The 16,980-nt window shown below is 47.5% G+C and overlaps 1 protein-coding gene across 9 annotated transcripts in view; it reads right to left on the bottom strand.

Annotated features, from left to right (window-relative positions):
* LOC125284493 (RNA-binding protein Musashi homolog 2-like) overlaps positions 1–16,733 on the bottom strand; it is a 290,258-nt gene extending 273,525 nt beyond the window's left edge. For 3 of the 9 annotated variants that reach the window (XM_048228491.1, XM_048228485.1, XM_048228490.1), the window contains exons 1-5: positions 16,428–16,732; positions 16,034–16,074; positions 15,621–15,702; positions 15,150–15,234; positions 7,598–7,639 (exon numbers count right to left, since the gene is read on the bottom strand). In XM_048228491.1, the coding sequence (XP_048084448.1) occupies positions 7,598–7,639; positions 15,150–15,234; positions 15,621–15,702; positions 16,034–16,074; positions 16,428–16,489 (312 nt within the window). In that variant the 5' untranslated portion in view covers positions 16,490–16,732. Of the gene's footprint in view, positions 1–7,597; positions 7,640–15,149; positions 15,235–15,620; positions 15,703–16,033; positions 16,075–16,427 lie in introns of all 9 variants that reach the window. The other 6 variants (XM_048228467.1, XM_048228477.1, XM_048228499.1 and 3 more) reach the window with 3 other exon arrangements.
* Positions 16,734–16,980: the final 247 nt, after the last annotated feature.

Raw genomic sequence — 16,980 nt, 5'->3', positions numbered from 1 at the left:
CACGTTAGTATTTACCTCACAACAACCTCTATTTAATGTGTTAATTGGCTTTTACACAGCGCGGCAGTGGAGGGGCCGGCATGCTCTTTAAGAAACAGACCGTGACGCTAATTCTGTCCGCTACCACCAGGCAACAGCAGCGGCAGCTGCAGAAGCACTATCAAGGGGAGCACGAACAGATTGAGATAACACTCCCCTCTTCTGAAGGGCCTGATTCAGCTAGCAGCCAGGCAGGCACATTGGCAGGCTATCTGGGCCAAAGCTATAATAGATTTATTGTTGTAGCGTATTGAAATAAACAAATAAATAAAAACATAAATAAATAAATGACTATGACAATATCATAATAAACAAACATATAATTTTTTTCGAGACATGCAAAATCAGGTCTTCCTTTAATTTCAATGAATCAATCGATCAATTAATCAATCAATCAATCAAGTCAGTCAAATAACTAATCAATCAACCAATACGCAGATTAGTGGGTCTGACAGGTTAAGTTTCTCTTCTTCTTCTAGCAGCTTGACGGACAGCAGTTAAGGTCACAGTTCAAGGTCAGAGCTGAGGAGGGCTCTCAGTCAGACAAGCGGTGAGAGAAAGTGGCTGAGAGTGTTGGGGGGGGGGGGCATGAGAGAGACACACGGAACCATCTGGAACATTTTCAGACATCTCAGCGACAGTCACCGCAGCCGCATATTTATTCGCCGCCAACACAGCTCTGACACATGTAAATGGGAGCGTGGCGCTCCGCACCGCGCCGTCAACACACAGAAGAGCGGCAGGGAGGGGGGGGGGGGGGCGGGGGGGGGAGACAGGATGTGCGGTGCTGGGAGATTGGCGGCGGCGTGCTCGCTGTTCCTGAGGACTTAAATCACTCGGCAGAACAAGTGTAGCAGAAAATTGATAATTACTCCGCACACAGCTGGGCTCAGTCATCAGGTATGAAAAAGCACCACCCAGCTCAAAAACATGATCAGAGCGGAAGGAGGGGGGGATGAAAAGAGACAGAAAAGAAGGAGGAGAAGAAAGAGAAGAATGAAAAAGAAAGAGGAGAAGTGCTGCAGCGGCAGTCGGGTCGGTGAGTAAGAAGAAGAGGATTCTGGGTCGGCGAGGGCACAGAGTTTCTGAAGGGCCCCCACTGCCCTGAAGTGCCAAGTACAGGGTGGGCTGGGGCAAAAGGGACAAGTGCCCAAAAGACAGCTCTAACAGGGTGGTGCCTACATGGGCATCTGCTGCTGCTGCCCTCTCTCTCCCTCTCTCTCCCTCTCTCTGCTCTCTCTCTCCCTCTCTCTGCTCTCTCTCTCCCTCTCTCTCCTCTCTCTGCTTTCTCTCTCCCTCTCTCTGCTCTCTCTCTCCCTCTCTCTCCTCTTTCTCTGATCTCTCTCTCCCTCTCTCTGCTCTCTCTCCCTCTCTCTGCTCTCTCTCTCTCTCTCCCTCTCTCTCCTCTCTCTCTCCTCTCTCTCTGCTCTCTCTCTCCCTCTCTCTCCCTCTCTCTGCTCTCTCTCTCCCTCTCTCTGCTCTCTCTCCCTCTCTCTGCTCTCTCTCTCCCTCTCTCCCTCTCTCTCTCCCTCTCTCTGCTCTCTCTCTCCCTCTCTCTCCCTCTCTCTGCTCTCTCTCTCCCTCTCTCTCCCTCTTTCTCTCTCCCTCTCTCTCCCTCTTTCTCTCTCCCTCTCTCTCCTCTCTCTCTCTCTCTCTCTCTCTCTCTCTCTCTCTCTCTCTCCTAAAGCCACTGGCTCTGCCTCTTCTCATTACTGCCACTCAGCATCAGTCAAGGACTGGACCCAGACCTAATGTTACAGACTGTGTGAGCCGATGGCCATGTCTGTGCCTCTGTGTGTGTGTGTGTGTGTGTGTGTGTGTGTGTGTGTGTGTGTGTGTGTGTGTGTGTGTGTCTTTACCTAAGGACTGGACCCAGACCTACAGACTGTGTGACCCGATGGCCATGTGTGTGTGTGTACGCACACACATACACACACTCACACACAGGAAAGGTGCAGTATATAGTATATGGCTCAAGCAGGAAATGAAATGTTAAGTCATGCATGAGGCATTTATTTCTACATCCAATAACCATGCTTTGTTTGCAAACAATGACCCTTCATCTACTTTCAGCTTCATTTTGCTCAATAACACACTATATAACTATAACTATAACTATATAGTGTATATATTTAGAGCTCTATAACTAAAATATAGTGTATCCTTTACATGAGCTCTATAACTAAAATATACTGTATCCTATATTCGCCATGAAGAGTAGACTGTACAGTAATACAGAGTATAAAAATAAAGCGGCTCACTGTATCACTGTAAGAGCTGTGCTACTGCTCATTCACACATTTTATTTCTCTCTTTTCTTCTGCTTCGTTTTCCTTGCACTCTCTTTCAGAGCCGGGTTTTGTCCGAGCCCTTTAGAGTGAGAAATAACAGGGAATGGGGTTATTCTGTCCCAGAGCCTTTGATCCGACTCTTACTCCCCAAGCTGGCTCTCTCTCTCTCTCTCTCTCTCTCTCTCTCTCTCTCTCTCTCTCTCTCTCTCTCTCTGCTCTCTCTCTCCCTCTCTGCTCTCTCTCTCCCTCTCTCTCCTCTCTCTGCTCTCTCTCTCCCCTCTCTGCTCTCTCTCTCTCTCTCTCTCCCTCTCTCTCTCTCTGCTCTCTCTCTCCCCTCTCTGCTCTCTCTCTCTCTCTCTCTCTCTCTCTCTCTCTCTCTCTCTCTCTCTCTCCTCTCTCCTCCCCCCCAGGGTTTGTTCACCTCCCACACGAGCGTTCCCCACCCTGGGGTGAGAGCGAGGTGACGATAAAGTAATCCCATCAACTCAGCGCTGATTGATCGCCTTTCTGCTCCCCACTCCAACCCCCAATGATCCAAGTTAGCCTTGCCAGCTATCGGATTGTTTCTTGTTTTTAGTGAGAAGTCGATACGCTTCCAGTCTGCAGTTTAAACTTCACTCACTCACAAAAGTGCATTTCTTTTAGAAACATGTCACACAGCAAACAAGACATACACACAAAAAAAGCAATCAAAGTTATTTAGGTGGACTGACTTTGTGGCCTATTTTTTCAATTATCTCGTTATATTATGGGACTTTTCCAAAAGTTTCGCTTGGCACCTGCACTTGGCAATCATACGGCCTGTGGAAGTGCTTTTCAACCAGGAAAGAAATCAGGATAGGGCGACACTGAGAGTAAATGAATATGAACATCTCAGCTTTTTTGGCAAGAAGGAGACGGCAGGCATGTCTGTCTCGGGCTGTTCTGATGAAAATGAAAGTGACTGTACCACATGCTGAGATGGCTCCGCTAAAGAAACCAGAAGGCTCCCAATGAAAGAGTGAAGAGTCGTGTTGGATTCGGGGACAGAGTGAAGCAGAGCGAAGATTGAGAGAGTGAGAAACAGACCGAGAAAGAGAAATGAAAGAGAGAGAGAGAGGGATAGAGACAGAGAGAGAAGAGGGAGAGATGGAGATAGAGTGAAGTGGATAGAGAGAGTGTGAGAAGGGGATGTCCCACTAAACAAACTGGCTCCAAAGGCCAGAGTGCAGAGTCTTGTTACATCACAGAGTGCAGAGTCATGTTTGATCCTCCTGATCTGTCATAGCAGGAAGTAGACACGATGTGAAGAGGAGAGCAAGAGGAGTGACACAGCCTGATGCTGATGTCTCATTGGACAGTGGAGTAGTGGTACAACCTAATGCTGACATCTGATTGGCCAGTGGAGTTGTGGTACAACCTAATGCTGACATCTGATTGGGCAGTGGAGTTGTGGGACAGACTGATGCTGGTGTCCCCTAGAGTTGCTCCCTAGATAGGCTGTGCAAAGACATCACTGTGTGTGTGTGTGTGTGTGTGTGTGTGTGGGTGTGTGTGTGTGTGAGTGTGTGTGTGTGTGTGTGTGTGTGTGTGTGTGTGTGTGTGTGTGTGTGGTACAAGAGGGACAAGAGGCAAGGGGTCTATTCCCCTAAGACCAGCACCCTTGGACTTCATTAAAAACTTTCAAACACTTAAACACACCACACACACACACACATATACAGTACTCCACACTCACACACAGTTTCGGCACCATGGGACAACCAGGACTGTTTGCTCTCCAGCTAAGAACATTTAGAGCACAACGGGTCCCCAAGTGGAAGCATGACTCACACACACACACACACACACACACACACACACACACACACACACACACACACACACACACACACACACACACCACACACACACACACACACAAGCGACAAGGAGAGAAAATGACTGAGAAAACCAAGTTCCACTGGGGAAAACCCACTCTTTTCCCCCTAAAACTCCACACCTCCCCACAGTCTCCAGTGTAGAGACACGTCACAATGGTCTGACTCAGTGGCGCCCCCCATCTGTAGGCAAAATCTGCACACTGAGAGTACCCCAGCAGAGGGTACCAGGGTGGGCTGTCAATGCTGTTTTAGTACATTTTAAAAAAAAGAGCAAAAATAATAGCCTGACGAGCCATACCAGACCCACATTAAAATGTAGGGTCTGGGGACTCACCGTTCGCAGTGCTCAGTCCGAGGGGTTAATCGGTTGTCTTTCAAATTCCCTCTGCACGCAACAGGATAGCGTTACAAGTCATGAGTCCCATGCATTTTCCCTCCAGCGGCGCTAGTTGGCTAGTTCAAACTTGAGTATCTGATACTCAAGCTGATGCAACACAACAGCACAACAGGAAACAGATTCTGATCAGTTCAGGTAAGCGCTGAATGGTAACTATTTTCATATCCCCCTTTATATCACAATATTACCACAACAAATACAGTGAAATATTATGATATAACTTCGGCCTCTCCCTCGTACACACCCCTGGTGTGACGATACTACTGACCCACAGCCCCGACGACCTTGGCCCTGGAAAACAGCTCCCACGGGCACTTTCACTTTGACCATAAAATGACCACATGCCTCTAATTCGATTAAATGGACATTCATCTCTTTCAAGCAGCTAGCTCCATCTTGTCTGCCCATTTAGGCTTCTTTTATGTCCGCACCAGGGCACTGCGTTGCGCTAAGCTGGCCGGCACAGCGTGGTGTTGCATGCCATGGAGGCCGCTCTCGGCCCGTAAAACTTAACGAGGCGAGCCCGGGACGATAGCTGCCCGTGGAGATAGATGAAGGGGTTAACAGGGCCGGTAAATCCCGCATGAAAGCAAAAACGCTCACTCGCTAGCGACTCTCTCTCTCTCTCTCGCCTTTCATTTCAACAACAAGTCATTTACTCGCTCGCTCGCTCGCTCACTCGCCCGCAATCGCCTTCTCCCCATTGAAGTGGCAAGTCCCAGTGGCAATTCAAATCATGTCGGGACACGCATGGGATGTGTTGTGATAGCGGAGCGCGACGCCGTAGCGTTGGAGACCATGAGGGCAACAACAGCATCAGCAGAGAGGCAATGCGCGCTCGTCGCGAAGGAGCCGTGGTCATCACTGGCCTACCCAGGGAGTCATCAGCAGGAGGAGAGAGAGCAGAACTCTGCTGCCATCTCGTTTGCGATAAAGCCCCTGGCTCTCGCTCACGCTCACGCTCTGGCTCTGTGTCTGTTTCTCTCTCCGTAGGCCACGTCCCACAAGGTCGTTAGTCTCCCTGAGCCATAGCCTGACCGGCTAGCAGAGAAGGGTGTGAGCTAAGACAATCACAACCACTGATCCACACATCACAGCAAGGAGATGGCACGAGAACAAAGCTACACAAAAACAACAGGGGCGGTTTCCACCAGTCCAGAAGACTCACAGACTCTGCCTGATGAGGAGGTGAATTTGGCATTATTCTCGTGGGAACTACAGTCTATTCCTTCTCCATTAACAACCTTACTCACACAAACACACACACACACACACACACACACACACACACACATCTTACACACAAACACACACACACACACAACCTTACACACACACACACACACACACACACACAACCTTACACACACACACACACACACACACACAACCTTGCACACACACACACACACACACACACACACACACACACACACACACACACACACACACAACCTTACACACACACACACACACACACACACACACACACACACACACACACACACACACACACACACACACACACACAAACACACACACACACACTTCAAACGCCCCCCTACAAAAACCGCACCTGAAGACAGTGGCAAAAAACACCTGCAAGCCACCGAGTAACTGCCACCTGCCACCCACCCCGTCACCCAGCCAACCACCCACTCCGTCACCCCGTCACCTACCCACCCTCCCAGCCAGCCACCCCAGTACCCTCTACACCTTATCAGCTCCGGCACAGGCAGGAAGCCATGGAGGGCACAGACAGGGAGGAAACTCTCAGAATGACAAAGACGAGAGGAGGGGGGAGAGAGAAACAGACGGAGAGAAAGAGATAGAGAGAGTGAGAGTGAGAGGGGTAGCGGGAGAGAGAGAGAGAGAGAGAGAGAGAGAGGAGAGAGAAAGAGACAGAGAAAGGGGGAGAAAGAGCGAGAGAGGCAGAAAGGAAGGGAGTGAGAGAGAAAGACAGAGAGAGAAACGATACCCCGCGCTTCCCGACGGCAGCCTCGGAGTGCCTCCGACTGCTTACGGAGGACCCTCCCACTTCCACCCCCCGAATCAATTTTACATGAAGGGAAGGAGCTGTGTAATGCTAATCTATCTGCCTTAATCCTGTTGCTCGGAGATCCTTTGAAATCCACATTCTCTGCTTAATTCTGAAACAAATAAACCTTCTTTTCCTCCCTAATGAGCTTGCCCTTCAGCCTGCCATTTCAAGTCTGAGGAGTGCGCTGTTCCCCCAACACCACATTCGCGTGTGTCACTGTCTTCTGACGACAGACAAACAAACATAAGCATAACATATTCATAAATAAAACAGCTGAGGCATGACAAACTACTCCAGAAAAAAACAATTTCTCTCTATATATTACACAGCAGTATACAGGGTGCTTTAGGTTTGAACTGCTTCCTAACGTTTATCTTCCATTTCCTTGGACAAGAAAAGGTTAACGTGATGAACAGGCAAGTGAGGCATTTAAAAAAAAAAACAGTTTCTCAACCATATGTTGATAGCCTGAAAGCACAATGTGCTCCAGCTTTGAAAAGCTTTCACTATGAGTTTCCCACTTGAAAGCTTTAGTATTCATTCACAGCACCATTGAACCTCGCATGCCCATGGAGAAATCCATTATGGACCCGAGCATGGTTCGGGTATCAAACGGGCCTCAATGGCAACTGATGCCACTGAGAGGAACACTCTCCCAACGAGTCCGACTTACAATGCAATGCCAAAGAAAACGGATTTTTAATACAAGCTCACAAAGCACACAAAAGGCAGCAGCCATTGATTTTCACAGGAGTCAGGAGAATATGTTTTTCTTTTTCAAGTGGAATCACATTGCATTAAAAAAGCCCACATTTCAGAACCAGTTATGACACCACCTGTTACACAAGCTAATACTGAAGCAAAGTGTGCCGCTGGCCAATGAACTACTAACTGCAGCGAACAGGTCCCTAAACAACCTTGTGGAGAGGTGAACCAGCAGGAGGGGTAGAAGCTCTGGGTTTCTTACCTTAGGTTGAGTGCGTCGAGGAAAGGCAACTTTAGGGTCAATCTGTGAGAGAAAAGAAAAAAGAGAGACATGACTCAGCTGATGCTCGGCACATCCGTTCATCCAAACATTTTGCTACACTGCCAAATGCAGAATATTTCATACGAGACGTATTTCATAGATTTCAGAGGCAATCCAATCAAAATATACAAGAACACAATGGCTTTAGAGTTGATATATCCAAACACTGGAAAAAGGAATAGACATTTGCGATCGATCAATCAGTTTCCAAATGTGTTTTGTTGTTGTTGTTGTTGTTGTTGTTGTTGTTTTTTGTTGTTGTCGTCTTTTGTTTAACTGTTGTTGAGGCGTGCTGTAAGAACCTTATCAATCTTGCATTCGGAACGAAGAGAAACTATTTCATGCACCACGGTCCTGCAGCCTTCCACTAAGTTTAATACGAGGCTCCTAAAAAGAAGCTTCGAACAATCTCATCCAAGCCCTGCACAGTCAAGGAGAGCACTGTAAACAGATCGAAATTGTTCTCTTGCAGAAAATGACTTTTCTCGCATTGAGCGAGGCGAAAAGCTTTACATTGATGCATATTTCTTTGTATGGATTTGAAAGTTTGCCTGCAGGGCCAGAATTATGATCAGCATGGTGCCATTATAGATTCAAACACTCTTCACGTTCAACCTGCATGACTGCAATGCCTTCTAAAGAAGCACAAAAGAGAGAGAGAGAAAGAGAGAGAAAGAGACAAGAGAAAAAAAAGGATGATAAAAAAGAAGTCAGGACTGCGAGGAAGTGAAATGGACCACCGTGAGATTGGGGAGCAATTCAAGTCTGGGCGGTTACTGCCGCTACATACAGGACGATAATACAAGGATGAATTCGCTCTACTTTGGAAAATGATAATAGTCTCAGCTGCTCCCCTACGGCGAGCTGAAATGGCATGTGTGAGATGAGTGAGGAGGCCACAGCCAAGGTGGGCTGCCAGGCCGGACGGAGGGAAGTTTAGGTCATTCTGACACATCGGAGACTTGCGCACATTTGAGAAGGTGAAACACCCGAACATCACAGGAAAGGTTAGTCTGAGAGGAGGAGGGGGGTTCCATCTTGCTGAGGAGAATGTGCCAGAGAGCAGCAACACTTTTCCTCTCTTTTCCTTCAGTCTGATAAAACCATGACTGGCATTCTATTGGTTCAGGTTCAGGTGACTGGATTTGCACCCATAGGTAAATTTGATTTGCAAATTTGACTCACCGTCCATGGAAACACAGATACCTAACGCATGCCATCCATCCTAATACCCATGGATGATGTGTGTTAAGTGCCTGCGTTGTTTTGTAATGTTGCTCAAAAAGGATGAGTTCAGTAACACCTTGGAATGTTCACCCAGTTCATAATGAATTGCATGTAATGATTTGCTTTAGCAATTAGCCTCAGGCTACACCAATTTTAACCTCAATTACTCTGTGAAAACTCGGCATATTGGTGCAGAAATACTTCTCATGCTTCAAATATTAACGTGCACATACTTTCACTCTCAGAATTAGAATTGTGTTTGCAAGACTCCATTAATTCCCATTTGTTGAGGTATGCACAGTAATAGAACAGAATAGAATAGAGTAGAATAGAATAAATAGAATAGAATAGAATAGGTAAGGGATAATGTATAGAACGCCGGTCATTATCGGGAAATAGGTCCCTCCACTGCGCGTCGGGGTCTGGGTCGCCCTGTCGGGACCTATTTCCCGATAATGACTGACTTTCTATACATTATCCCGCTTATTACACGGCTACTTGCCAAAACGAAACAATAAACTCCCCACAATATGACTATTTAGCCTACATACAGTAGCCTAGGCCAGGGGTTCCCAAACTTTTCCACGACAAGGCCCCCCAAATACCACTAGGTTCTGGCCAAGGACCCCCGTGATGTGTTATTAAACCCATCGACAATACTACGGCAAATGTAAAAATACATTAAGCTAATCCTAATAATTATTTTAGCCACAAACACTTCGTGTGTACAGTGTGTAAAAATTGTATTTGGGGCCTTCTGCTATATGAGAGCTATCACTCTACTATTATTCCCAGTCATTATCATGGGAAATATAATGTTCAGATATGCCTCACATTATTATAATGGCATTGTATAACAACCCTCATAGTAGGTATATTTTACATTTTTCAAATGTATTTATTTTTTGCTTTTATTTTTTAACTTTTTAACTTGCTGAGGCCCCCTGGGCATCCCCTCGCGGCCCCCCAGGGGGCCCCGGTCCCCACTTTGAAAACCACCTGCCTAGGCTATAGTCTATTTGTAACAGTTCATCATGACTTTTGCTGAGAAACAAATAGTTTGCAACAACACACGCTGAACTTGAATCAAACATTCTTTAGAACACAGCTGATCAACCGTCTGCTTTTCACTTTTGAATGAAGTTCCAGTAGTGGCGGAGTGATATGAAAGACCTGAATTAGAAGCACAGACTCCGTTGCCATTGACGATATGACTCTTTAGCCTACATAGCCTAGGTTATAGCCTATTTGTTACAGTTTCTTTAAAGTATATCTTTTTTTTGGGCTTTTTATGTCTTTAATTAGGCAGGAAGCGAGTGGGGGAGAGAGTCGGGGTGGGATCCGGAAAGTACCACGGGGCGGGAATCGAACCCCGGTCGCGGGCGTACGGTGCAGGTACCCCAGCCAGTTGCGCCACAGCTGGGGTCTATTTGTTACCATTTCATCGTGGCTTTTGCTGAGAAACAAATAGTTCGCAAAAACACATGAGTGATATGAAAGAAGTGACTGAGAAGCACAAAACCCATTTTCCTTGACAGTGGTCTGTTATACTTAGCAACGGTCTGTTATCGAGAAATAGCAGACCACCGAACGTTGGGAAGGCCCATTCAAGTGAATGGAACATTCTTCAGCATTATGAAGAGCAGTGTAAAACAATAGAATAGAGATCATTGTTACACTGTCATCTATAGTGTAGTGAACCACTGGCCGTAAGTCAATCGATTCACAGTCTGAAACCACTTGACTTAAACTGGAATCTGCATTAATTGGTAGTTACCAATTAATGAACTAAGAATCAAATTCTGTCAGCTCACATTAACTATTACGGCACGGCACAGCACAGCACGGCACGGCACGGCACGGCACAGCACAGCACGGCACGGCACAGCACAGCACGGCACGGCACAGCACAGCACGGCACGGCACAGCACAGCACGGCACGGCACAGCACAGCACGGCACGGCACAGCACAGCACGGCACGGCACAGCACAGCACGGCACGGCACAGCACAGCACGGCACGGCACAGCACAGCACGGCACGGCACAGCACAGCACGGCACGGCACAGCACAGCACGGCACGGCACAGCACAGCACGGCACGGCACAGCACAGCACGGCACGGCACAGCACAGCACGGCACGGCACAGCACAGCACGGCACGGCACGGCACGGCACAGCACAGCACGGCACGGCACGGCACGGCACAGCACAGCACGGCACGGCACAGCACAGCACGGCACGGCACAGCACAGCACGGCACGGCACAGCACAGCACGGCACGGCACGGCACAGCACAGCACGGCACGGCACAGCACAGCACGGCACGGCACAGCACAGCACGGCACGGCACAGCACAGCACGGCACGGCACAGCACAGCACGGCACGGCACAGCACAGCACGGCACGGCACAGCACAGCACGGCACGGCACAGCACAGCACGGCACGGCACGGCACGGCACAGCACAGCACGGCACGGCACAGCACAGCACGGCACGGCACAGCACAGCACGGCACGGCACAGCACAGCACGGCACGGCACAGCACAGCACGGCACGGCACAGCACAGCACGGCACGGCACAGCACAGCACGGCACGGCACGGCACAGCACGGCACGGCACGGCACGGCACGGCACGGCACGGCACAGCACAGCACGGCACGGCACAGCACAGCACGGCACGGCACAGCACAGCACGGCACGGCACAGCACAGCACGGCACGGCACAGCACAGCACGGCACGGCACAGCACAGCACGGCACGGCACAGCACAGCACGGCACGGCACAGCACAGCACGGCACGGCACAGCACAGCACGGCACGGCAGCGGCACAGCACAGCCGCAGCGGCACAGCACAGCCGCGACGCGACACGGCACACAACTGACGCGGCGCGCCGCGGCCGCGGCCGCGCGACGCGGCCGCGACGCGGCACAGCACAGCCGCGGCACAGTCTCACTGCTAAGCAGGGTGTGAAAACGTTTTCTGCGTTCACACACACATCCTGTCGTTTATCAGGTCGGTATTTATCAAATGCTGCTCTGCTCTGGCTGAACTGCAGGTAATCGACTCCACGCGTGTGCCCACCCACCCCGCTGTCCAGCCTCCAAACCCAGCAGGTCAAACGGTTATGACATGAAAGGAGGAAGGGGAGTGAGAGGGAAAAAGAAATCAGTCTAGTTTTTCTCTCTCCTTTCATCTTGTTTTAGCCTCTTGCAACAGCCTCTCCGTGGGCCCTGTCACTGTAAGGGGCTTGAGGGAGTGCAGGCCAGGAGGCAATTGCTTACATTCTTAGTTCAGATCCGGCAGCCAGATTTCATACATTATTGGTGCCTTGCGGTAAACTCCCTCGCTCTCTCTCTCTCTCTCTCCCTCTCTCCCTCCCTCTCTCTCTCTCCCTTTCTCTATCTCTCCCTCTCTCTCTCTCTCCCTTTCTCTCTCTCCCTCGTGCAGGATTCTTTCCCCTCTATCTTCCGTTCCTCTCTCGCTGGATTCTCAGGATGTCTCTCTTTATCTGATTTTTTTTTCTGAATGGCACAAAGGCATTCAGAAGAATGCCTTAGCCCCTTTTGAAGATCAATCTCAATGCGTATGATACATGCATATACATTTACATAGGATGATACATGGTGGTCATATTTGTCAAGATAAATAGCTTGTTAGTGGATGACGGCAAACACATAGCCTGTATGCCAAAATATTACAACCTCATGGCATAAATCTGTTTTTGACATTATCAGCAAGAAGGGCAAAATGTATGCCTATGGCACTTCATGTGTAGACAAGACACTTTACCAGTGCTGTATCAAATGTCACTACTCTCAGAATAAAACACATTTGCACCCACTGCCGTTATGGCTCCCAGTGTAATTAAAGCCAATCTAAATGCAGCGTAAGTACAGTCCATTAAAACAGACATTTATGACTTCATCTTTTAGTTCATGATCAGAGGTTTTTAAAACGAGACCATATGACATGTTAACAGTCAAAGCAAGTAATTGGAACACTATAATTAGTCTCATGATAAACTCCTCCACATTTCCATGAGCCCCAATCTCTTAGATTAGTATAATTAATATAAACTAATTCCAACCAAAAAATGTGACTTGCACACTTCCAAACTATCCTTACACCCTGACCATTGCAGACTATCCTTGCACCCTTGCAGACTGTCTTTGCACCCTGCAAACTATCTTTGCACCCTTGCAAACTAACAGAGACACAAATATGAATCAGGGCCAATGACTTTGCTATTTCTGCATGTTCATTTAGACTGGGTGTAACTTTACATAAGCTGTGCTGTCGCGTGTCCCTGCTTAGCACATGAGGCTATCAATATAACCTGAGGGCCAGCAATGCCCGGCTCCCGTTCTGGACAAACAGTGGGTTAGCTGGCCTGTAGCCTTGCATATGCAGCGCAGGGATGAATCAAATGTACTGCATCATCAAAATGCAAAGGGTATAATTTGGTACCTTCTGAATCCTTTATGCAGATGATTTATTAATGTAACACCTCTGGTAGACCACTTGACCCTAACTTGGCCGTAACTCTGCCCACTTAGCTAGTGTGTTATTTATGTCAGGAAAGACCATTTAGTACACAACATAGAACTTCCTGATACTATACATCTTTCCCTGGGAGCATTATTCCCTGAACAGTGTGACACTTCCTTATGACGCATCTCAGTCAGTACACAATTATAACATTCCTTATGACGTATCTCAGTCAGTACACAATTATAACATTCCTTATGACGTATCTCAGTCAGTACACAATTATAACATTCCTTATGACGTATCTCAGTCAGTACACAATTAAATAACATTGTTATACATGTTCTGACACTAGATCCGTATTGATTACATGTATTCTAAGAACTGTGAGAGAAGATTTGCATAATGGCATCTCTGTGTATTTGCATCAGTGTGTGTGTGTGTATGTGCGTGCGTATGTGTGTGTGTGTGTGTGTGTGTGTGTGTGTATGTGTGTGTGTGAGAGTGTCTGAGAGTGTGGCAGTGTGCATGCTTGCACTTGTTTGCAGACTGCTCTTGCATCCTCTTTCTGGCTTTTGACAAACAAACAGTAGTTACAGGTGTTGCCAGTCCCTCAACGCATGCAAATCAACACGCCACTATCTTTCACTTTCAAGAGCAAAGGAAAACGACAGGCCCACTCACTCCTCCCCACCTCACTTCCACAACCCACCCAACCGCCCCACTCCTGTGCACCACCAATCAGGCCTGGCCGGTCCTCGAAACAACCACCCCGGCCACACACACACACACACACACTCATTCACTCAAACACACACACACACACACACACACACACACACACACACACACGCACACACACACACACACACACACACACACTCATTCACTCAAACACACACACACACACACACACACACACACACACACACACACACACACTCATTCACTCAAACACACACACACACACACACACACACACACACACACACACACACCAAGCCCTGAGCTCCCCTCTTCTGTGATTACACTCCCGGCTACGGGGAAACAATGTGTTTCTCTTTCCAAATATATCTGAGAGACATATTCTCCAGCATCTGAAGCTGAATCTCCCTGTTGGCGAGGCAGCAATCAAAGCATTTTTTTTTTCAATGTACGCCATTGACCCAAGAGAGGAAGGAGACAGAGACTGTGCTGCACGCACCCATACCCCCCGCATAGTGCCAACTTCAGACACATGTGTCTCTGCCCGACCTCCCTCTCTCGTCAGCTTCCAAAAGACAACAACTCCCCACATCACACACACACACACACACACACACACACACACACACACACACACACTTCTTCAGATGACAGACCCACAGCAAACACCAACGAGTGATGAGAGCTATTAATGCAATAAATATTAAATCTTTTGTGCTCCTGCTGTGTGTGTGTGTCTGTGTGTGTGTGTGTGTGTGTGTGTGTGCAAAGCCACATCAATAGCGGTCAACAGCAAATCACAGCAAATAGATCATTCTAGCCACACAAGTGGATGGCAGTTTCAGGGGGGTAAACTGTCCCTATTACACACAACTATAGACATATACTGTAGATATAGTGGGTCTAGGAAGAATTTTTTCTACTATGTTAATTTCAATATTAAGTTTATACTTTGAAGATCCTTTTCAAAAACATATTTTATTTTTTAAAATAATAACAGTGATGGATTAAATAACAAATAAAAGGAAAATAGTACTGAGAAACAAAAATTAAGAACCTGTGACCTACCGTCTTTGAGTCTAATTCGTGGTGCGTTTGCGCTAAGACTTTATCTACGCTGGCGGCATCTGCAAACGTAACGAATCCAAACCCTCTGCAGGACCACAAAGATAAACACAGAAATTATCATAAGATGGTGCATTCTTTCCGGTAAGAAAGACCATCATATTAATAAAGAGACAACCAACTCGATAACATAGATAACATTTGTTATGTTATAGATAACATTTGATTTGAACTATTGTGAACAAATCTTCATTTCACCTTATGCAAATCTAAAGATAAGTTTTGATACTTCGGTGTTGCAATAGGCTAGTCCCAAGTCAATGTCAAATTCCATTAGCTCGCAGAATTACAGCTACCTGCCGTTGTATCGTCCACAATGGCAAACGTTTGCACTGTACAAACTGTACGCTATGTATATGACATACAAAATCTCTCTCACAAACACGCAGCAAAGGGAAAAGTAAATTGCTTTACCTGGATCGTTTTGTCGTGGGATCTCTCATCACCATGCACTCTCTTATTTCCCCGAATTTACTAAAATAGTCTCTAAGGCTGTCTGTGGACAAGAAAGAGGAAGATGCTGTGTTCCGTTACAGATCATTCGTGCAAAATTCATGTCTCACCACTCTCAATTGAGAGCGCATTCATGCACTTTCGAAAATGCACCATGACACACATATAGGGGTCGAATAGAGGACTTGAATTTACTGGAAATCAAAATAACCTTTCGCGCACAGAGGTACACACACATACACACATCACGCATCCCATACATAGCGCTGCACACGCACGGACACGCACACGGACATATCGCAACTCGTCCGAGCGCGGACAATCAACAACCAAACAAACTAAAAGCAAAGCGGAACAAAACGCGTCGGTCTCACCTGGTGATGTTTGCCAGCTGAGGCCACCGATAAACATTTTACTGTAAGAAGAAAACATACAAGAAGTGAGTCCAGATGTCAGATCGGCCATTTTGACGTGTTAGTACTTATAAAAAGCGAGACAGCGAAAAGAGAGCATTATGAACTGTCAGATTCGCTCTCTGGTTAAAAATCTGACATGTTCCAAGCAAGAGGCCAGTCCTGCCTTGCATAACATTAACCCAAACACAAAAATCCAGCGCCTCTTTGCTAGCTACCTAACTGCATCCGGAAGAGAGGACAGACGCTTGTGCGCTTACCGTGTTCTCCAACCAGCGGTACCTTTCCAGTAAAGAATTTAGCGCATGAAAATGTTTCGCATAAATAAAAAGTGTCCACACACGTATCGTCTTACCCCGGGTCATGTTGCGAATCATTTGAGTTTCCAGAGGTGGCTTGGCTCCCGTCTCCTTCCATTGCTAATCAAACTACAGGCAGAAAACTAACAAACACACACAAACACGGCAAAAGCAAAGCGAAGCCCCGCTATGAGAATATTACTGAACCGGGAATGCAAGCGTCACACGTGGGATCAGCACAGCCTCTTCCCTCCCCTCTCATGCCCCGAGTGGGGCGGTGCTGAAGTTCGTCACCTAACCAATTCAATTGACGTCACGGTGAAGAATCCGCCCAGTAAATCTAAAACCACGCCCTCTACTGGTCGACCTGCACCAATACTTGAATGGGATATGAAAGGCATGTTTTTCGTTTTTTTAAAGATAAGAATGTGCTTATTTTATTGTGTAGCCCACCTCTACACGTTATTAAATAGCAAGACACCAGAGTAAAACAAACTCTTCTTGATATGACTAAATCCGTTTAGGTAATGAAAACACACACCTGGCTGACATTCCAGGTGTCATGTTTGAGGACAGGGAGGGGCGCATGTCCACCTGCTGCTGGTCTGA

The sequence above is a fragment of the Alosa alosa genome, chromosome 2 (genome assembly GCF_017589495.1).
Source record: "Alosa alosa isolate M-15738 ecotype Scorff River chromosome 2, AALO_Geno_1.1, whole genome shotgun sequence".
In the NCBI taxonomy this organism is placed as follows: domain Eukaryota; kingdom Metazoa; phylum Chordata; class Actinopteri; order Clupeiformes; family Clupeidae; genus Alosa; species Alosa alosa.
Note: the sequence above shows the minus strand (reverse complement) of the source record. Positions and strands in the feature narration are given on the sequence as shown.